The sequence below is a fragment of the Mchenga conophoros genome, linkage group LG4, assembly GCF_057382185.1.
Source record: "Mchenga conophoros isolate Kocher_MC1m ecotype Shallow Benthic linkage group LG4, M_conophoros_male_GT1.1, whole genome shotgun sequence".
NCBI lineage: Eukaryota > Metazoa > Chordata > Actinopteri > Cichliformes > Cichlidae > Mchenga > Mchenga conophoros.
Window position 1 is genome coordinate 7,776,671 of NC_140529.1, and position 23,124 is coordinate 7,799,794.

Below are 23,124 nucleotides of genomic sequence, written 5' to 3' on the forward strand. Positions count from 1 at the left end.
CTGGTTTCCCTACAGGAGGAGGAGTGGTCCGGAGAGGCAGCACGCACGGGGGTGCGGAAACACAACAGCGGGGAGCACGAGCACAGATATCGGAGGGAAGCACGCACACGGGGTTCGAGGGAGCAACGGGGAGTTATTGTATTTACAGCCTTTTCACTGTAAATAAAGAGCACTGTTTGCATCGCAGAGTCTGCGTTTTGGGTCCTCCTTTCCCCACATCCCCACGGTCTGCCAGCCAGACCGTGACAAATAAAGTATTCTGAGTATTCAGTTTAACTTTTATTTAACCAACAGAACACATCCTGTCTGGAGCACGAAGTTGGTTTGCGGGGTCAAATTTTCCACTATTTTCTCTATTACAAAGTTAGAACCCACTCTCACCAACCAGATAACTCTACCTGTCTTTACCTGATACATGTTGTTCACTATTATTCTGTGTGAAAAAATATCACTGTGGCCACGACCACTTTAATATTGAAAGACATACCTAAAGCCTGAAAGTATTACATTGTGAAATACACACTTCTCCAAAAATTCTTTGTTTATTTGGGTTATAATGATAATATATTATGTGCATAGAAGACAAATGAAAACTTCCCACAGGGCATCCAGCAATCAGACAGATTTTAGACAGAAAAGAACTCGCCTACATCTTCAGATATCGGTGCGGCTGGTTAACTGTCAAGAGGGTGAGTGTGGGGTGATGGGAGTGGCACATCTAGCCCTGAGCCAGAGGTTTGATCTGTGATCAATTACATGTTGGCTAAAAAACATAAACACGTTATTTTCTTTTCTAATAGTGGGAAAGTCAAACAGCTTTATGTGCTCTAGCGCTCCGAATCAGCACGTGGACCAAACCAAAACATGAAATAAGGAGGGGTGGGGTCAGAGGCTGACTGGATTTTTTCATTTGTTCCCAAAAACAAATGAAAAAATGCTAGAAAACGAACACGTTTTAATGTAAACATTATTTTATGCTGACAGGGCAATAATATTCACACAAAAAACAAAACTGAATCTTCTACTCTTGTCTGGAGCCCCTGTCAGGCATGGGCCCTGCAACAGGCAGAGCACCTCATTGAACAAAGCACTGATCACAGGGCAGACAACCACCAGTTGATCTAACATGCATATTTGTGGACAGTGGGAGGAAGCTGAAGCACCCAGATGACCTTAGATGACAGTATGGTTTGTATCCTTCTTGCTGTGAGACAACAATGTTAACCACCCAGATAGCAAAACAAGAAAATGTTGGAGTTTTTTTTGGACAGTTACTTGCTTTTTAACGATTAAACCAGTAGTTTTGTGGAGGGTTGCTGCCCCCAATCAGAAACCATCACTAAATTAAAGTAAACTTTAGCACTAAAGGCATTAGAAAAATGATCCATACCTTTGTTACCTCTACTATACAGGGAGTGCAGAATTATTAGGCAAATGAGTATTTTGTCCACATCATCCTCTTCATGCATGTTGTCTTACTCCAAGCTGTATAGGCTCGAAAGCCTACTACCAATTAAGCATATTAGGTGATGTGCATCTCTGTAATGAGAAGGGGTGTGGTCTAATGACATCAACACCCTATATCAGGTGTGCATAATTATTAGGCAACTTCCTTTCCTTTGGCAAAATGGGTCAAAAGAAGGACTTGACAGGCTCAGAAAAGTCAAAAATAGTGAGATATCTTGCAGAGGGATGCAGCAGTCTCAAAATTGCAAAGCTTCTGAAGCGTGATCATCGAACAATCAGGCGTTTCATTCAAAATAGTCAACAGGGTCGCAAGAAGCGTGTGGAAAAACCAAGGCGCAAAATAACTGCCCATGAACTGAGAAAAGTCAAGCGTGCAGCTGCCAAGATGCCACTTGCCACCAGTTTGGCCATATTTCAGAGCTGCAACATCACTGGAGTGCCCAAAAGCACAAGGTGTGCAATACTCAGAGACATGGCCAAGGTAAGAAAGGCTGAAAGATGACCACCACTGAACAAGACACACAAGCTGAAACGTCAAGACTGGGCCAAGAAATATCTCAAGACTGATTTTTCTAAGGTTTTATGGACTGATGAAATGAGAGTGAGTCTTGATGGGCCAGATGGATGGGCCCGTGGCTGGATTGGTAAAGGGCAGAGAGCTCCAGTCCCACTCAGACGCCAGCAAGGTGGAGATGGAGTACTGGTTTGGGCTGGTATCATCAAAGATGAGCTTGTGGGGCCTTTTCGGGTTGAGGATGGAGTCAAGCTCAACTCCCAGTCCTACTGCCAGTTTCTGGAAGACACCTTCTTCAAGCAGTGGTACAGGAAGAAGTCTGCATCCTTCAAGAAAAACATGATTTTCATGCAGGACAATGCTCCATCACACGCGTCCAAGTACTCCACAGCGTGGCTGGCAAGAAAGGGTATAAAAGAAGAAAAACTAATGACATGGCCTCCTTGTTCACCTGATCTGAACCCCATTGAGAACCTGTGGTCCATCATCAAATGTGAGATTTACAAGGAGGGAAAACAGTACACCTCTCTGAACAGTGTCTGGGAGGCTGTGGTTGCTGCTGCACGCAATGTTGATGGTGAACAGATCAAAACACTGACAGAATCCATGGATGGCAGGCTTTTGAGTGTCCTTGCAAAGAAAGGTGGCTATATTGGTCGCTGATTTGTTTTTGTTTTGTTTTTGAATGTCAGAAATGTATATTTGTGAATGTGGAGATGTTATATTGGTGTCACTGGTAAAAATAAATAATTGAAATGGGTATATATTTGTTTTTTGTTAAGTTGCCTAATAATTATGCACAGTAATAGTCACCTGCACACACAGATATCCCCCTAAAATAGCTAAAACTAAAAACAAACTAAAAATTACTTCCACAAACATTCAGCTTTGATATTAATGAGTTTTTTGGGTTCATTGAGAACATGGTTGTTGTTCAATAATAAAATTATTCCTCAAAAATACAACTTGCCTAATAATTCTGCACTCCCTGTAACTCAGGATTGCCCAGTTTCGCTCTTTTTTTGATTGAAGATGGTTCAAAACCCCGCTGTGTGGTACAAAGAAAAACACACCCCTCCCATTTAAGCTCAATTGCACTGGCTGCCTGTGAAATTTCGATTGAATTCAAAATTATATAATTTGTTTATAGACCTCCTCTATGGTTCAGCTATACAATTTATCACAATTTTTAAACTACAGATTTTTGCCTCAGGGAACTCAGACCATCCTCGTAGCATCTTCTAACAGTTTCCCATTCTCACCTAAAAGATAAAGGCACCTTGTCCTTTGCTGTTATTGCCCCCAGGGTCTAGAATTGACTGCAACACCACAATAAAAACTTGTCAAACAACTGAGAAATAGCTTTATAAAGACCCGTTACCTGTTTTCACTTGCTTTTATTCACATCTGAGGCTTCATGGTTTTGTTACGTCTACTGTGAACATTTGTCTTATTAATTTCTTACTAGTAGAGATGAGAATTGAGAACTAGTTCTTGTAGAGAACCGGTTCTCTTGTGACTGTTGTGGTCTGAAATTGGGTTTTTGTAGACCTGCAATGTAAATGTGTTTACTTTGGAAGCACTTTTGGTCATCTCCTATTATTATATTGTGCTACATAAATAAAACTGACTTAAATTGACATTTTTATTTATACTGGCTATATAATGGCGCTAAAAAGAAACATTAAAAGTCAGAAAACCTGAAAACGTTTAGATAGGCGCTCTGATGAAATGCTGCCCCCTTCTGTTAAAATTGACTGATGTTTTTTATTTTTATTTTAAAAAACCTCTGAATTTAATCTTGACAGATATACCAATTTCCTATCCTCTTTTTCTAAAATATTTATTAATACCAATATAAGTTTTTAAATTGTGCCTCAGACAAAGTTCAGACATGAACACGACACGACTCCATGTTGCTTATAAATTATTTATTATGTTGAGATTTATTTTATTTTATTTATTTAAAGAAGCAGTGATGTTATTTGGTCTAATAAATTTCACACTCGAGTTGTGGCCAGTCTTTATCTTGCAAGCTCGGGTCCTCTACCAGAGGCTTGGGAGGGTCCTGCACAGTATCTTGGCTGTTCCCAGGACTGCACTCTTGGTAAATGGTAAATGGACTGATTCTTATAGCGCTTTTCTTCTCTCCCAGAGTACTCAAAGAGCTCTATACAACATGCCACATTCACACGCACTCATAAACTCAAGTACAACTAATAAACATTCACACTCCGATGAACGCATCGGAGGGTAATTTGGGGTTAATATCTTGCCCAAAGACATTTGGCATGCAGACTGGGGAAACCAGGAATCAAACCACCAACCTTCCAGTAGCTGATCTGCTCTACTGCCTGAGCCACAGCCTGAGCTCTTCTGGACAGAGATCTCAGATGTTGTTCCTGCAATATGCTGGAGCCACTCACCCAGTTTTGGAGGTCACTGCCCTGAGTGCTCCAATTGCACTGGGACCACTGTTGCCTTCACATCTTCTTGAGCTCCTCTTTTGGCCCTTGGTATTTCTCCAGCTTCATGTTCCTTCTTCCTGATGTTGCTATCACTTGGTATAGCTACATCTATCAATACAGCTTCCTCTGCTTATCCATCACTACTGTCAGGTTGGTTAGCCATCACCAGTTTGCCTGTCTGTATCTCTATGTCCCACAGTATCTTAGCTTCATCATTCTTGACCATCCTAGGGGGCGGCGCCCATTTTGACCTGAGGACTTTCAGGCCAAACTAAGCACAGTGTATGCTATGCCTGCCACTTGGTTATAGCGTTGCATCTACACCCTGCCTGCTAGCATTTTGCACCACAAAAACACATATTTTCACAATTTATAAGAGAGTGACGCTTCTTTATTGAATGCTCTGTATGTGAGACTTTCCAGTGTTGCCTCACCAGACAGTAAAGGGGACAACACTGAAATAGAGATGAATTGTACCTGACAGCAGGGAAGTTGTAGTGAGGCAGTAACACTGTGTAAACAGACGGTGACATCAAGAGGTGCACACAATAAAAAACAACTGAGCAAAAAGCAGTGAGGGAGCCGGGCACTGATAGACAAAAACATGTTTCTACTGCAGTGGCCTCTACAGAACAAATGGTATTTTCTTTTGATGGCATACAAACCAGGAGCGCCTGAGTTAATGTTTAAACCCACTGTAGGGTGTCTTCCTCTCTCGTGCTCACATTTTTTAGAATTATTACCAACATAACACAGTCTTGCCGGGGGCGGGGCCACTGGGGGGGGCAGCAAATTTTACAGAGTGGCCAGTGCCCTCCCTACATACATGGAACATTTGTTTGGCAGCTTTTTGTATAGCATATTTCCACGTGCTGAAGCTGCAGTTAGGGGGAATTCTGCAGTGGCAAACATGGTGTTCGAAGCAGAACTTCCCAGGGGAAAAACTAAATTAAATTAAAGCTTTATTTTGTCATAAAGATGGTAACCCTCTTAAACAGTTAATCTGACTGGTGATTCTGTACATACGGTGACCACTGAAAATGAATTCAGTTGTAACAATACTTCAAGGGCACCACTGCAGCCTCAAAACACAGCTTGAACATTTAGATGTTCGTGATGTCACTGATGACACGTCTATCAACTCTGCTTTGGTTGATAATGTCCACCAACGGGGAAGACAGGTTATTATTATATAAAACTAATTTCATGTGTTTCACAGTTTGTTGAAGCTACTTTAATTTGCTGGACTTGAATCTGAAAATAATCCAAAGTTGATGATGATGATCTACAAAGTCTCCAAGATTTTTATTTATCCTTGTGAGCGGTAAGAAGAGAGGAGGTGAAGTGTATTTGTGTTGGTGAGGTGAAGGCTGGTTAGCTGTGCTGGGAAAAATACAGTATTTACATATGTACAGTTAGGAAAATAACCTCTTGTATCAGCCTGTCTCAGTCTCAGCTTCTTCTTTTTTCACAGCCTTTGATATATACACTATATTTACACACAATAATTCTCCCAACTATACAGCACGTGACTTTTTGCACTGAAGGAAATCTGATTCACGAGGAATTCTGTTCGGTCTGTCCATGTCATCAGCTTTTTATACATCATTAAAAAGAAATGTGTTGGCTTTTTTGCATTTAACATCAAGAACCATGATTTGTCAACACAAGCAGTCCAAGCAGGTCACCAACAACCCAGAAAGTTCCTGGAGCAAGATGCTCTGCTCAAGTTCCTCTACTGCCGTTTGCAGATTGTGGAGCCTCAGGTGGAGGGAGGGGAAGGAGAGGAGGGGGAGCGGGGAACGGGGCTCGGGCTGGGAAAATGGACCGGTTTGTGCATCGGACTCGAACGGCAGCTTCCCGGTTCTTCTTCCACCTCCCTCCTGGCTCCTCCTCTTCCTTTTCCTCCCCCTGCTCCGTGCCCCTCCAGTCCCTCAGAGTTCTCCAGCATCTCCTGGATGAGAGGAGGCATGGAGCCAGGGATCTCCATTTTCAGTGTGATCACTCGCTCTGCTCCTAAGAGAAAGCGTTTCAGAGAGAAGGTCAGCATAACGGCCTTGGTGGAATAAAACATCACAGGAGGAATGAATTCTTAAACTTTAAAATTCATTTACTTTTCATTTAGATATTAATGAAGGATAATGCACTGCTGGGAAACCACCATTACATTTTAGATAAGAAAGATCATGAGTCCAGCTGTAGCTCTAACAATGTTTGTTTCAAACACAAGAGGTTAGTATTTGCCAGTTAATGTGTGTGTGTGTAAATGTGTTACCTTTAACACTGATGCTCCTGAGGTCAGTAATCTTCATCAGTATCTTGGGGAACATGCAGGGTTTGTCAGGCCGCCTCCTCCTCACATAGAGCTACAGACACAGGTGATGAACATTTTAGGAAGAGGTGTTATCATCCACGATAATACCCATGTACAGTGCTCCCTCGTTTATCGCGGGAGTTACGTTCTAAAAATAAATCCGTGACGTAGTCAGCTTTATTTCTTACAATTATTATAGATGTTGTAAGGCTGTAAAACTCCTCACACTTTCACACTTTTCTCTCTTGTTTAACACTCAAACCTTCGTAGAAAAATAAGCCCAGTATTATAGAATGAAACCAAACCCGCAGGTGCCTTTGATGGTGCAAAATGTTTAGTTGACATTGCTGTTTTGTTTTTTTTTTGGGGGGGGGGACTTACAAACATACAGCGCAGGACTTCAATGCTAGCAATCAAAGATTTATGTACATTTGACAAGCTGAACACATTCTGTACTGGACAGGAGACACAGCACGAGATTGATTGACAATGGTCTGCAGCCAATCAGGACGCAGAACACAATGTGCTGTTAAAAAAAAGAAAAAAAGAAAAGCAAAATGGCACAAAAAAATCAGCGAAACAGCGAGGCCGCAAAAGGTGAACCGCGTTGTAGCGAGGGACCACTCTACACGTTTTTAGTGACTTTCCATGGAAAACACATTTTAGCTCTATTTGTGCTTACTTAAAAGCCCTTCGTTTAGCTTTACTGCTGATGCCTGCAGACTCCAAGTATCAAGAAAATGTTTTTCAGTATTTTGTGTTGTCGAAATATTCTTCAAATACTGAGACATGATTTTGAGGCTATATCACCACGTTTAGTAGGAACAATTGAATGAAACTCATACACGCTGTAACACACTGATGTATTTACACACAACCGATTAACCGTAATGCCCCATAACCCAGGACGGCGAACCAATGTGCACATCAGGATAGGCCCGGTCTCTGATTGATGGGGTTAATGTTGCATCTTTACTTTCACTGGTAACTGTTGTGGTGATTCGGTGCAATAGAAACACAGCTGAACTGAATTGAAATGAAGTGAACTGAATATAAGCAGCATCTCAACATTTTCTTTGATATTCCAACAGGAGCTGCTTGAATGATGCCGGTCAGAGCACTCCTGAGATTAGTGTTTAAGAATGTGCATCAGCAGTTAACCATCAACTGTTTTCTAATCAGCACTGATGTACGCTAAAACTCTCCAAACACAAATAAACAGCTTTAACCAAAGAAATGCAAAGAGCAGTTTACACTACAGACAAACCAAGAAAGAAGCACCAAGTCTTCATGGAGTAAAATATTCATGCACAGATGGAATAAGTATTTAAATTAGAGCTGGGCAATAGAACGATAACGATATGTATTGCGAAATAACTTTTTCTCGATAGAAAAGTTAAACTATTGTGATAGGCCTCATCTCTCTTGTCCTCTTAAAAAAAAAAAAAAGAAGAAGAAGAACAGCCAATCCAAATTAACGAACCAGAGCCGAACCAATCACAGCCGCAACGTCACGTCACGTGACTTGTTACGTACAGCACAAGTGCCAAGCCGCACATGTGTATTTGTTTGGGAAGCAGCCAGCCGCCGTGCCGCCCGGGTAATGGAGGAAATGAGTGTGCCGACTAGAAAAATCAACCGAGAGCGTGACCGAAGGTTACCGAAGAGAAAACAGATGATGGTTCCAACGCCGGAGAGATTGTCGAACGGAAGAGCCATAGAAGTTCCGTAGTGTGAAGGTATTTTGGCTATTTCAAGTCTGACAACAAACAGAGTAGCGTGCACTGTAAATGTGCCGAAAGCAAGTCTGGAAATACAATAAAGCGGTGCAGCTCAATCTCTGAATGGAAGCGCTAATTTGTCATTCGGCTTTTGTCAGACTAAAGTAACTGTTAAAACTGTTTGAAAAGCTCAGCTATACAACAAGGAGAGATTGAGAATTTCCTTTTAGTTCTCAGTTTATTTGATATTGACAAAAGTTAGTCAGTTTTGTCTGTTCTTCTGTAAAACAAACTAAGATTTATTTTTAGAATTAATATTTTGTTTCTAAGTGGAATTGACAATTTAGTCTGTTTCGTTTGTTCTATTTTGAAACTTAAACGCTTTAGCGGCTGCCTTTTGTGTAGTTTGCAATATTTGCCTTTATTTATCTGAAAAAGTCTCATGTTCCTTAAGTACATCTACCCTGTTGAACTTATTATGGGAAATAATATTTAAATAAAAACAAGCTGCTGATTATTTCACATTTTACTTGTGAGCAACGGCACATTTAAATCTTACAAATATAGTTATTTGGCTTATATCGTGATAGATATCGTTATCGCCTGAAATGAAAAAAACATATCGTGATATGAAAAAATCTTATATCGCCCAGCTCTAATTTAAATAAATGGAAAGAATGTTATTTAGGGTTATACAGTAGCATTGAAGTAACTGATTACTTGACTACAACAAGTAAAATTCAGGATTCCTCTCTTGCTCTTCATGACCAATCATTGTTCTCCACTGAAACTAGTTCAACACACGTGGGCAGCTACTAATCTCTATCCTGTCAGCTGAACACACTCTCTCTCTCTCCCTCCTCCTCCATCAGTGCGCATCAGTGAGTCACACCGCCGCGTGAAGTGGCGTGTGTCCTGATTAACATGAACATGAGCGCCAAATGTCACTTTATTAAGATAACTCCTTTTAAAGCTTTGTGCCTTCAGTAAAGACACACTGTGCTTAGAGCGCAGAAACATAGATATGCACATCTGTTCAACTGCACACGTTAGTTTTGTACAGCAAAGTTTATGCTCAAGAATGGAAGTCGAGTAATAACTTAAAGTCTAACCTTCAAAGCTTCGAGCATCGGCTCCTGAAGAATATCCACCTTCTCTGATTCCTCCAGATCCTGACGATCTGTGAAAAACAAATAACAAACACAAAGCATCGCTTCAGTGTCAGTATGTCTCCTTTGTCTTTCCTTTCACTCATGCTGCTGCGACACACAGTGCAGTACCTCCACAGAGCAGGCAGATGGCACTGAGTAACCCCGTTTCTGCATCGTCCATTTCCAGCGGGAGCAGCTGGTTGGCAAAGGCGAACACCAGGTCTGTGAGCGGTCCGAACCCGGCGTTGTGCATCTGAGTACGATTGAGGGTGAGGCCGTCGGAGAAGGTCATGGTGTCCTTCTCTGGAGTGTAGCGGGTGCAGATCCTCAGAATCTAGGAAAAGGATTCATTATCTGTTTAGTAACTCTTTGTTATAACGGAGGCCGACGTGTCAGAGGCGTTCAGTTTCCACCCGCGACATCTGTTTGTGAGAAATTGTTTATTGCAGCTTGCAGGAAATCCTCACCAGTATGTCGAGGCATGCGGCTTTGAGCAGCGTGATCTGATCAGCGATGGTTAGGGTGGTGAAACCTGGGAGCTGCTTAGCAAACTCCACTGTCTTAATAATGCATTTGGTAGACAGTTCGCTGAACTTGTCCCAGAGACTCACATCCAGAGCCACGCGCTGCTCCGAGCTGTTGCTCTGCAGGATAGAAGAGAAACCAAAGGCCGATTGAATAAAAATCAGTTTTTGACCTTCAGTTTTTGAACTCACATACGCTCGTCTGTGTGTGTGTGTGTGTGTGTGTGTGAGTACCGTGGTGTATTTTCCCAGCTGACAGAGGGAGGGGAATGTATCCTGATGGGCCCGGCGAACTCGTTCGATCATCTGCTCCATGTCTGCTGACAGGACGTAGAGCTCTGTGTCGGGCTGCTTCTTCTCTTCCTTCTTCTTCTTTGTTCGGTCATTTCGCACCACTTGGAATGGAAATGAAGATGAGAGGATTTAGCTGAGAACATTCATCCCCATGAAGAATCTCCACCGTAAGACGTCGGACACCTGAAATACTTCCCCGTTTAATATGCAGCCACTTCACTTAGCACATGGACTGGAAACAACTAGCCTGGAGACTGTTTCACGAATTAGCCCTAAAAGTCCAAAATTATTAAGTTTCTTTTTATTTGCAGATTGACTCAACACTAAACGGGGGTTCATGTCTGAAACTGCTGCTTACAGTTAACACCACTCTCTTTTTTCACAGGAAGCAAAATCTGCCAAACAGCATCTGTTCCAGACCAGGGTAAGGGAAAGTTTTCCTTTTCATGAAATAAATGAGTATAATCACATCTACTACATTCATACTGACTTGATTCTTGGTTCACACGCTGTGCATTATGAAATGATATGAAAAAGCAGCCAGCATAGACATGCAGGAGCACTAAAGCTTTCAGGGCCATGTGTTAACTAGGAACGACCACCAGAGGGAGACAAACAACAAGGTTAGAATACAGCACTGAGGCCCAGAAGTCAGGAAAAGTCTTTCCCCATAAACACATATACACCCCCTGTAAGTGCTTCCTATCTAATATTCACATAAGTCTGAAATGCAGGGATTGAAGCACCGACCTTCTGATTAGTAGCTGACCAACTCTACCTCCTGAGCCACAGCCACCCCAAAGAGTAAAACTGCAAGACCTCTAAGCAACTTAAAGCATTTGCCTGCTTAAGAAGCTGCCTTTCTTCCACACACCCACAAAAATCAACCTGCGCCCGTACTCACGCTCTTTAGACATGCCCACATCCAGGCACTTCTGCAGTCGACATGACTGACACCGGTTCCTCGTCACTTTGTTGATGACACAGACTTTGTCCCGGTGGCACGTGTACACCATGTTCTTCTGGATGCTCCTCCGAAAGAAACCCTGACAGAGAGAAACAGATGTTGAGAAAAAGGGTAACAGAAAGCGCTGTGAGCGTGTGCAGGAGCTGGAACTGGAATGAAAACTGCAGAATTATTTCAACTGTAACAAGTGTAATCCTGAAGTGACTCATTCAGCTGATGGGCTGCTGGGCGGAGGTCTAACAGAACATGAGTCTGACCACAAGCACATCAAAGCACACACACACACACACACACACACACACACACACACACACAGCAATATCAAAGCAGACACTAATTGCACAGACAGATCCTTTGTGTGTCTCTACAGGATTAGATGAAGCCACGAGGCTTAGAGATCCTCGGGTGGCATAAAGGTCGTGACCTCTTTGCTGCCAGAAGGAGCACTGTGGCTTAGTGTGCATGTTTTCCAAACTCAAGTGCTTATGTTTCGCTGCCTACCTTGCAGCCTTCGCAGGCGCTGACTCCATAATGGTATCCTGATGATTTGTCCTGGCAGACAAAGCAGGGTTTGTAGATACGAGGTGGTGGAGGAGGTGAGGGAGGACTGGGGACAAGCAGGTCCTCCCCTGAGCTCGTGCTCTCGGTCTCTATGGCTGCAAAAGAGATTTACATGCAATCAGGCTACAATTTACAAAGAGCAAATAATCCTCATTTATGTCATCCTGGAGCTCTGCCTGTCTGAAAGGAGACTTTTCTTTAACCTTCAAGTGACTGAGTGGAGTCGTTTATGACACACATGTATTTATTAGTGCCGATGTGGCCTTTTTTGGACTGATTCTTATTCTTATATAGTGCTTTTCTACTCTCCTGGAGGACTCAAAGCGCTGTATACAACACGCCTCATTCACCTATACACACAAGCACTCTATGCTTTGTCAGTGCTTTAGCTAACATACGCATTCATACTCTGATGTATGCATCAGAGAGCAAGTGGGGGTTAGTATCTTGCTCAAGGATATTTGGCATGGAGACTGAGGGAGCCAGGAATCAAACCACCTTCTGATCTGCAGATGACCTGCTCTACCTCCTGAGCTACAGCCACCCCGTCCATCATCCATCAGTGTTTTTCATCCAATGTTCCTTGTCTGGGTTCAGATCACAGGGGTACCAGTCTCAGCTGAGCAGCCCAAACTTCCCTCTCCTTGGTCACGTCTTCCAGCTCATCCAGGGCTGGGGGCACACTGAGTTGTTCCCAAACTGGCCAACATATATACTCCCTCCTGGGTCTGATCCGGGACCTCCTCCCAGTAGGTTTTGCTCGGAACACCTCGCCTACAAGGTGTCCAAAAGGCATCCTAGTCAGACGCCTAATTCAACTCAACCAGCTTCCTCTCGAATGACCGAGCTCCTCACGCTATCTCTAAGAGCACAGCCACCCTTTGAAGGAAACTTCTCGTTCTTTTGGGGATTCCCCAGAGCTCAGGCTAAAAACTACTCACCTGGGATAGTAACTCATCCCTCACCTGGTTCCTTTTTGGACACTCAAAAATACATCGTCAAGTACAATCAGGCTATGAAAGCAAGTGAGGAGGAGATATCACTGGAGTACTCGCTAGTCATACTCTACCTGTGGATGGAAATTACTGATGCAGTGTTAAAGGAGGGCTTAAAGGTACGAAATAATATTTTATTTCAATGCGACAACATTGTGCATGCCCTGAACAGTTACAGGGATAAGTTCCCTCAGTTACTGGCTATCACTGTAGTCTTGCACTGTAATGCTGTTGTTGCTGCCACAACAGCAGCTGCTGCAATCACAGAAAACGTTTTGAGGTACATTCCTCACCCCTAAATGTGAGATAGTGAAAGGCCATGGGTATCTGGTTGGTGTGGGCAAACAAATAACGGAAAAAACAAAACAAACTAATATGGATATTTATTATAATTTATATTTAAGGGAACTTCTGAGATGATGTTAGCCGAGCAAACTCACAGTAATCAGCTCAACCATCCAGCACCGGACACACTTGGCCCGACAAAGCTGGATCACATCAGCCTGCTGATCAGAGTTGCTGTGTGTTAGCACTAAGTGCTGCTCTGCTCCTGAGTCTCTGTCAAAGCTGACGCCTTGTTTTGTTCAAAGGTAAACTTCAACGGTGATTTACTTTGGAGGTCTCGGCCCTTCAGATTAACAAACCCTACTCCCTCTCCCACTTTGCCTCCTCTGACCTAACACATTCTCTCTCTCTCTCTCTCGCACGCACACACACACACACACACACACACACACACACACACACACACACACACACACACACACGTCTACCCTCCCCCTTTAGTAGCCATACCAGACATTCCTCTATGGAGGAGATTCAACTCCCCTCTACTCTGCTGTGCTTCTGTTTACACAGAGAGAAACGCAGAGATCCTCCTCCTCTGCCGCATCATACCATTCCTCCATCTTCTCCTCACTTCATCTTTCCTCTATTTGCCTTTGCTCTCTTCTCACTGACACTCTAGCCATGCATTCCCTGAAGCACCGTCTGACCTCTTTTAAACTTCTCACTCAGACCCGCCTCTCGCCATGCGTTCCCTCCCCTCTGCTTACCAAGTGCCTCTTTCTCTGTTTTCATCTTTGTGTTTGTTAATCTCTTCCTATTGCTTTCCACTTCTGCTTCAGTGTGTCGGACATGACGGCCACAGGCAGCAGTGTGTCCACACACACACACACACGCACACGCACACACGCACACGCACACGCACACACACACACACGCACACACACACACACACTGCAGCGCTGGAGCTGTGGCTCCAAACGAGGGCAAAGGTCTTTACTGTATAAGCGAGTAAGAGGGCATCTCCAAAGACGGGTCTCCAACTTGATTTAGGAACAGATGCTAGTGTTTTGATCAATTTTGAGCACATCTACAGTTATTCATTTGAAATAATTCTACAAAAAAGCAAACAAACAATAAGACAAAGATTTAAGTAAACAGATCTTTTTATGTCACAGTGTTTTGGGGGGTTGGATTTAAATTTAAAAAATAAACTTATTAAACATATTAAAGACTTTTAATTTCCTGAAATCAAAACTTTAGGAATTTTGGAACCAACAACTGGAGACAGCTGCTGTAAATGTTGGGCCAAGTTTCTCAAGAAGGGAAACTTCAGCATCTGGTGACCTCCATGGTTCCTGTCTTCACACACTTACTGACCGCAGAGGATTTTTAGCTCATTTTTGCAAAGAATAATCCCAATAATTACAACTAATCACAGTTTTTCCAGTCCTTTTAAGCCTGTGACTACAGGAGGCTTATAAAAAAGCTGAGAGGAAACTTGGACACAGTACCTTCAGTGAGGTAATCACTGCGTCATTTTGCCACCCATGTGCAAAAACTCAAGAGAACTCTTTCTAAAGACCCGATTGTATCAAACACTCTCAAGTTACTCTATAAAGAGGAGTGAAATGAGTTTTTCCTATCAGGCACATTGTTTGGGGATATGCGTGACTAGGATGGCCAGACGTGGAAAAGCTGCTGCCCTCACCCTCAGAGCTGTGGGTGCAAAGTAAGCTGTCCTAACCAGCAAACCTGCACGGCTTTGATGTAGAAAACGAACAGCAGAATGTACATGTCACAGAGAGCTGAAGAATAACCACTCGACCAGAGAGCAACCACATTCTGCACCAGCATGTGGACTTTAACCTACATGAAGACTGCTGCTGCCAGCGTTAGCCACACACGGCAATCTGATCTGGCATCTCGCATGCAATATGTCACCAAGTGCCTCGTTTCATTTTATAAACACTTTTTCTTTTTAGGAAACTCTGCACAACTGAGTCAATGACAGGTGCAGACAGGAAAATATATAGTAGCACCTCGGCAGACAGTCCTGCTTACCATAATATTTTATTCAGTTACAACGTTTCAGCCTGTGTGACCTTCGTCAGTGTTTCATAAACACTTTAAATATGATGTATTTAATAAGAAATGTGAATAAAGGCTTAAAATGGCACTCTGATATACATACAGTGTACATTTGATTGTTTTGTTCTGTGACTTTTTAGTATCCATTCATTCAACCGATGTGAAAAATAATAAATGTTCAAATGAACTGCAAAATAGAATCAGGTGGCCCTCTCAAGTACAATCTGAAGTGAGGTTATGGCACTGTAACCACACATAGCACTACATTACAAATACTTTCATAAGTGATCATGACAGACAGACAAAAATCTTTCCATTGAGAAGCTATAAAGTACACATTTTTTTCTCTTTTACTTTTGAAATGATTCCTATAAATATGATGATTTAGTTTCCTTTAACGGTTGCTGCAAAAATAGATTGGTGGTTTCAGCTGTAGTGATTTGGGTGGAGTATCAGTATACATTTGGTTTGCTTTAAAAAGGCACAAACTAAAGTTGTACCTTTAAGGAAGAGAAAAGATCGTCTTTTAAAGCTCTATGGTCATGAGATAAGAGCTTTTGTCTCAATAAGATGAGAGGCCAGCTGGGCCGTGTGTTCGGTTTATCAGCCCTTTAGTTAGTCATCACCTCTTTTGTTTCTTATCAGGATCCTCTGGTTAAGTTTTTCCAACCTGAACCAGAACGTTAGCTTTACTGTCCCGATGCAGTACAGACGCACACAATGAAATGCTTTTCTAGCTGCACTGTGCACACATACGAAATAAAACTTTATCCAAAAGTTAGTTTAACACCTGCAGCTACCTAGTAAAGCCCATATTAATTTGAGCCTTGAGGTTTACTCAGGTCAACAAATGGTTAAACCCTTCAGAGTCTGGTGTGCTCAGCCAAACTGTGTCCTGGGGTCAGCTCACGACCAGCAGCAGCAGCATGAAATGTTAGCCAGTGCTGGGCTGAGCCGTTTCACCAATCTGATGTAAAATATTGTTAAATGGGAGCCCCAGGCAGTCATGTCATGGCGCCAGCAAGCCTCTGCTGAATAGAGAGTGTGATCTGCCAGCTTAGAGACCAGAAACACAGAGAGACGGCAACCAGGAAGTTCTTAAACTTGACTTTCATACCATCTTTATTACTTTTGAAGATTTTTCTTGGTTAGACACTAGCTCGTTTCACCTCTAATCGAGCAATATGGATGAAATTCCCCCATCATCTTGTTCCATATCACAATGATAACGAGCTGTACTGAAAAGCTCATTGCAGCTGGAATCAGCAGTGACGTGGCTTACACCAGCGGTCCCAAACCCCCGGGGCCACGGACCGGTACCGGTCTGTGAGTCGTTTGGTACCGAGCCGCGAGAGTTGAGGTTTGGGGTGAAATTCATGGTTTTCAGGGTTTTCACCATTAACTTGTGTGTCTTATTTTGAAAGAAATATTTACGTGTTACTATAGCGACCAGAGAGCATTAAGGGGCAGAGAGGAGGATGTTACTCTAAATGTTGTTAATGCTAATAAAGTTACACAATTACACAGTGAATTCGCGTTTATTATTATATTTACAAAATACAACAGTTTTTGTCTTGGTCCTGTCATTTTATTTTGTTGTATTTATCCGTCACACCTTAAAGGCCGGTGAAAATATTGTCTCACATTGTCTGACCGGTCCGTGGTGCAAAAAAGGTTGGGGACCGCTGGCTTACACGATTGTCTAACAAGTGAATGCTCCCTGGTTTGATTCCTGAATGAGAGACAAACCAAACATGCAGAACTACCTGCTGTAAGCCTGCAGCTGAAAGTACTGCACTGAATGGGATGACGATGTTCGTGTTTGGCTTATTACATTGTGTAATAATGATTAAATCAAGTTATTTCATAACTATCAACAATCCTGTAAATCCAGTATTGCCAAAAAGCAGTGACTACACAATGATGTGCTCACTCTGACCTAATAACATAACGCAACCACAAGGACAGCTTGTATTACACACACTTGCCACATTGAACTATAAAAGGCCTTACGGTTGAATTTTATGCCTAAGATTCATATTTCAAAGTTTGTTAAACTGATTTTATGCTGCATTTATTTATTTTTTTTTTTTAATGTAAATAACAGACCAAAAGACAGACTGACCAATCAGAACGCTGCATTTGGCAACAAGTGCATTTGTAGCTTGCGGTACGCTCAGCGGTATTGAACATATCCCGGTCAATCGGATCTCTGACATGATCTATTTGGCTCCTCAAATGTGGCCCCAACTCTGCCAACAAGAGCTCAAACTGTCCGACTGACATCCTGAAATATGTACGGAGGCTTGCACAGTGCACTACTTTCAGGCGTAACAGCACTAACAGCTTCTTCTCTGCTGGCTCTGTGAATGAACTCTTGCTCCAATGTCTTGCACTGCAGCTGAGAGCGACAGTCGTTGTTCTGCTCTGCAGCCAATGAGCTGTGGCAGCACGTCAACCAGTTCTCCTCTTTCTGCAGATCCAGGTTAGAGTGACACAGCTCGCAGTAGTTCTCCAGAGCGGAACAAGGACTTCTGTCTCCAGCTGTAGTCCAATGTGATGAAGCTCAACTATGTCCTTCAAGAGATCCTCTGCAAGGATCCAGCTGTGGATCGCCACAACAGAAACTTAGCCCACTGAGTTGGCAGTCAACATTTTCTCAGAAAAACAAAAAATAGAAATAAATGAATAAATGAAAGCTTATCTAGTTTACATTTTTAAAACTTACTCAACAGTTTGCAATGACTAAATTTCAGCAAGTGACAATCTTTCGGCATGAAATGCAATCAAGGCATTTGGAAACTATACAAGTCAAAGTTTCTACCGCCAACATTTTGGCCTCGACTGTAGTCGCAGCTCCAAAGCACTGACCTTCAGGCTTAAAAATGCAGAGTCCAAAATCAGTAGCCGTGTCCATCTTTGACATACAGTCAGTGGATATGAGCGATAATTAGCATGTTACGAATATGAAACAACAAAGTGTTTGTTTGATTAATCCTGTGGCTGGTTTACATTTCATTCTTTCTCATGCATCCAGTGATGAGACCAGGACATGAAGATGTGAACTGTACACCAAGATTTTGTATAGCAGAGGACTGTGTCTCAAGCAAATCAATTAATAAGTAGGTTTCCATGACTACTCTTTAACATTTGTATGATAGGATACACACCGACACACAGGAATACAAAAAACACCTTTTTTTTCTTTTCTCTTTTTTTGCACACTTCAGTTAAACTTGGCCAGCATACCCTTGCATTCCCAGACAAACTGTGAATGTGACTGTGTGTGTGTGCGCGTGTGTGTGCATCACTGCCTCCAACAGACAGAAAGAGAGGTCATCCAGTGCAGAGAAATGATGACTGGGCAGCTGACACAGGAAAGAAAGAGTTAGATAGAAGGAGGAATAAAGGGAGGGGGAGATGTAGGTCACTTCCCAATTGTCAGTGAGTCATTGCTCTGGATCACACCCAACAAACATTCAAGAAGAGGGACACACACACACACACACACACACACGCGCACACACACACACACACACACACACACACACACACACACACACACACACACACACACACACACACACACACACACACACACAGCTTCTGTGTTGTTGCTGAATATGTGTGCCTGGGTCTGTGTATAGCCTTTGGCCTTTGAACTTGTTTGACACTCTTCATTCCAGTCACGCAAAGACACACACACACACACACACACACACACACACACACACACACACACACACACACACACACAGGGCAACCATCCCCATCTTTACAGCCTGGATTTACGAGCGCTCCTCTCTTGTTCCTATATGCCCCCCCTCCCCTCTCACCAGCTAACCAGAGTCCACTTTGCACTTTTCCTCTTTATTGCTTTTACTCAGTTGTGCAAGCTGTGACATCACTGCAGCATCACCACAGGGTTACAGTCTGACTCTCAGGCTTAGTGCTTCAGCCATGTCACAGTGGGGTGGGGCAACACTGTCGAATCATATCAATGAAGTTATGTATTTATATATTCTCGTGTTAGTCCTGTGACACATGCGCAGCCCATCCCGAGTGAATGCGACCTTTAGCAGGCTTTAACAACCCTCCCACAACTGGGATGCACCAGTTGTGAAATTCTAGGTAAATAACAGTGTTTCAAATCAACAATTTGATACCGAGATTTTATTTCTAGTTGTTGTTGCTATTTACTTGCCAATCTGTTTCAATTACCTGACCCATTTGCGGTCAATATTCGGCCAACAGCTGATGTCTCTACAGTTTGAGTTTGTTTTTGTCCCCCTTTTTGTACCAGGGAGGAAGTGAAAGCAGCAGCGCTATTAATATCAAACATCACTGAACATTTAGCCAGTGCAAAACGGAGGTGACACAACAGATGAATACCGGCCACTGTAAATCACATCTAATTCCCTGAGATCAGTCAGCAGGGCACATAATGGCTGAAACTGATATTCTGCATACATATCGTACCTCATCGAAGCATCAAAGTGTCTGGATGGTAAATTTATGCACCTTATATGGTAAGGAGCAAAGATTATTCCACAACTGAGGCCAAACAGTGCGCCATCACCTCCCCCGATTACTTCTTAAAGCAAAATTCTTATGCATACTATGTATGTGTGTGTACATATATATACACACATGTATGTATATATTATACACACATGTATATATATATATATATACATATACACACACACACACTGATAGCTTAGGGTGAGAGGAAGGGTACACCCTGGACAGGTCGCTGGTCTGTCACAGGGCTAACACACACACAGACAATCATGCACACTCACATCTCATACATGTGTGGTTTTGCCATTATGCACCAAAATGACGCCGTCATCATGATACTCAAACTCAGAGGAGAGTCATTATCATAAACTGGAATATTCTTTATCAGTCATTCATATCTTTACAGTTTAGACACACCGAGGTTAACTGGCTGATGGCACCATGGACGCAAATATCAACGGCAACAACGTCACGTAATGATGTCAGTTACCATGGTTTGTCTGTTGTGTCAGATCAATGTAGCGATTTTGTGACAATGGGCTGAAAGACTTTAAATCACTAAAGACTTTTAACTTCAATAACAAAGATTTTGTCCTGGGCTGAAAAGGGAAAAAACAATATAACCAAAATGAACAAATAATACCAATAAAAGATGCCTACGGGCCTTAGTTGTTACCGAAAACATTAATCCCAGTTTTATTTACAATCTGCGTTTGTTTCAGTTTCAAGTGTGTGTGTCCAATAGTTCATTGGTAACTAAATAAATAAATGTACGATTATATGAACACTTTATAGAATTGTAAGTTTATAATATGGACACTTGCGACAAACCACAATTTTAATCGGTAGATTAAGCGCATTCTTAATTCATAACTCAAAGTTTGGCTTAAAAAAAATGTCTGAAAGTGGTGAAAAGGTACTGATCAAAATTAGCTAAAGCCCAAGATGACACACAGCATGTGTCAATTACAATTGAAAAAGAGGAAACGCGATGACAAAGTGAAACAGCTGGGACCAGTTTATGTCTTTATATTTTTGTCCAAACCCTCCTGACACACAGGTGACAGCTGTGACCAAAAGCTCACAAAAGCTGTAAAGACTTTAAAGCACGTTATTAATTAAGGACACTAGCTAAGAAAAGCTAAATGGTGTAGCTGTGTCCTCACTTCTCATTCAGCAGGCTAAAAACAAACCGTGGCAGCTCGAAGAGGATGCTGGCATGTGTCCCAGCTGGCCTCAGCTAACGGATGTACTCATTCCCTTCAGCTGACAAGAATACTCCAGCATGAGCGCTGGATTATCCTGCACTCCCCTGGTACTTGTTCTAACTCATTTAAGTACTACTACAGATCTATGGCCGATGATGCAGCGCTCTGTGTAAAACTCCAACATGACAAATAATCTTTGTCTCACTCACAGTGGCTGGATCCGCTCCAGTGCCTGCCGGTCAGCAGAGACCCTCCAAAGGGGCGCTGGAGTCCTCCTACAACGGACAAGAGTCCCTTCTCCGGCCCGAGCCCCGGGGGTCTGTGGTAGTAGTCCATGCTTAGAAAAGAGCCCGTGCTTGGGCTGCTGGGGCTTGGGCTTAAACCCACAACATCCACGCTTTCGTACATCTCCGAGAGGCGGGAGTCGGGATGTGGTCTCTGTGTGGTAAATAGAGGGAGGGGGGGAGAAGATCAAAGCGTCCTGGACGGCGATGAGAGAAAGAGGAGCGGAGGGAAGGAAGAGTTCACATCTTCATAACAGACTGATAGGAGCCAGAGGAGGAGGAGGAGGATTCCCGGTGACCTTTCAGGCTTCGGACAAACGTAGTTAACAGTCAAACTTTGCCGTCTTTTGTGATGTTATTCATGTATTCTTTTGTGTCTCTTTCACAAATTAAACATCGCTACAGTCCAAATGCTACAAGTGCTAACAACCCAAGTGCCGCTGCTACCTCGAAGCCCTGAAAAGACGAAAAGACTAAAAGCCAGGGGAGAGAAACACTGTCGCTCCAGTCGCCTCTCGCACCGTCACACAGTCGTGTGTCATGTTTTACTTCATAGTGAGTGTGGGCTGCCGCCTGCGTCCGCTGATCCACAGCTCCTATTTTCTATTAGGCTAAATATATCGTGTCATACAACTTGCCCCTGAAGCCACCCAGGTGAAGTCTTTTTCACCGACATTGTGCTCCGTAATGTCACAGCCAGTACACTCTGTCCTGAAATCCACGCACGCTGTCAATGAATGTAACCAAAGCCTTAAAGTAAATCGGTCCGGTCGGTTGGTGCGTCGCTCGCTCCGGTTTAGAGAGTGCACGCATTAAAAGCAAAAATACGCAAAAAAAACGAAAAAAAGCCCAAATGTGCAAATGTGAGCGGTGTGGGACTTTGAAGTTGCTGCTGTATATGCAAAGAGCAGAATATCCAGAGGTGAGGAAAGCTGGAGAGATAATCCGAGGCAGTCAGGAGCGCTGCTTGTTGCTAGTAGCTGAGGTCCAGCAGCGGTACACGAGTGTCCTGTGGTAACCCCCACTCTGTACCCGACGGCCTCTCTCTCTCCCCCCACCCTCTCTCTCTCTCCTCTCTCTCTCGCTCTCTTTCTGGTTGGTGAGAGACACCAGCTGCGCACGAGCTCCCCCTACTTGTCATGCGCGAGCCTCCAAATAAAACCTACCTGCTTTGTTCCACCAGGAGGAGGGTATAGAGTTAAAGGAAATGATCTTAATCGTGGCTTCCCTTGCCCCCATATAAGGGCTTTCGGAGATTTGCCTGTCCCATAACAGTTTGGTAATGGAGTAAATTTAAACAGTACATTTTAATCACTGAACAATTCACTTGCAGCAGTTTGGCCCACTGCCATTCCCCAACTTCCCTTTACTAGATTATCTTAAAACAAATGAGTGTGTGAGAAAGACCTCTTTTCTACCACTCGGTTATTCTAGCTTTGTATATTCCAATTTTTAAATTAAGTTTTATCCTTTTTTTTTTAAATTCATTTAAGTTTCAATGAGTTTCCATAATGGATTTTCTCATTTCAGTTTAGATTTTATTATTTGAAAAAGTTTCAGTGTTTGAATCTTTTTAGTAACTTCTCTATGGAGGGCATGTATCAGAGCCAATACTTAGTTTTGAGATGCAGTTTACATTTTGTGATAGTTTAAGTTTCTACTTGCACAACATTTTCAGCTATAATATATATTTCACTTTTTATTCCAAGAGAATTGTCAGATAAACTAATGTTCTACATCCAAAGTGTATTTACTC

General features: G+C 42.8%; 1 protein-coding gene across 1 annotated transcript; it reads right to left on the reverse strand.

Moving 5' to 3' along the window:
- Positions 1-4,818: 4,818 nt before the first annotated feature.
- Positions 4,819-22,420, reverse strand: LOC146575451 (retinoic acid receptor alpha-B-like). Its single transcript, XM_085270181.1, has 9 exons — positions 21,294-22,420; positions 11,922-12,076; positions 11,358-11,499; positions 10,394-10,554; positions 10,103-10,279; positions 9,765-9,969; positions 9,597-9,664; positions 6,725-6,815; positions 4,819-6,465 (listed from the first exon to the last, which is right to left on the reverse strand). Exons 1-9 carry the CDS (start codon positions 21,490-21,492, stop codon positions 6,212-6,214), a joined length of 1,452 nt encoding a protein of 483 aa, XP_085126307.1. The 5' UTR covers positions 21,493-22,420; the 3' UTR covers positions 4,819-6,211.
- Positions 22,421-23,124: the final 704 nt, after the last annotated feature.

Coding starts and splice junctions, on each gene's coding strand:
- LOC146575451 (XM_085270181.1), bottom strand. CDS start 21,492: ATGTACGAAAGCGTGGATGTTGTGGGTTTAAGCCCAAGCCCCAGCAGC. Junction 12,077..21,293: donor CTGGAGCGGATCCAGCCACT/GTGAGTGAGACA, acceptor TCTCTTTTGCAG/CCATAGAGACCGAGAGCACG. Junction 6,466..6,724: donor CAGGAGCATCAGTGTTAAAG/GTAACACATTTA, acceptor GCTTTCTCTTAG/GAGCAGAGCGAGTGATCACA.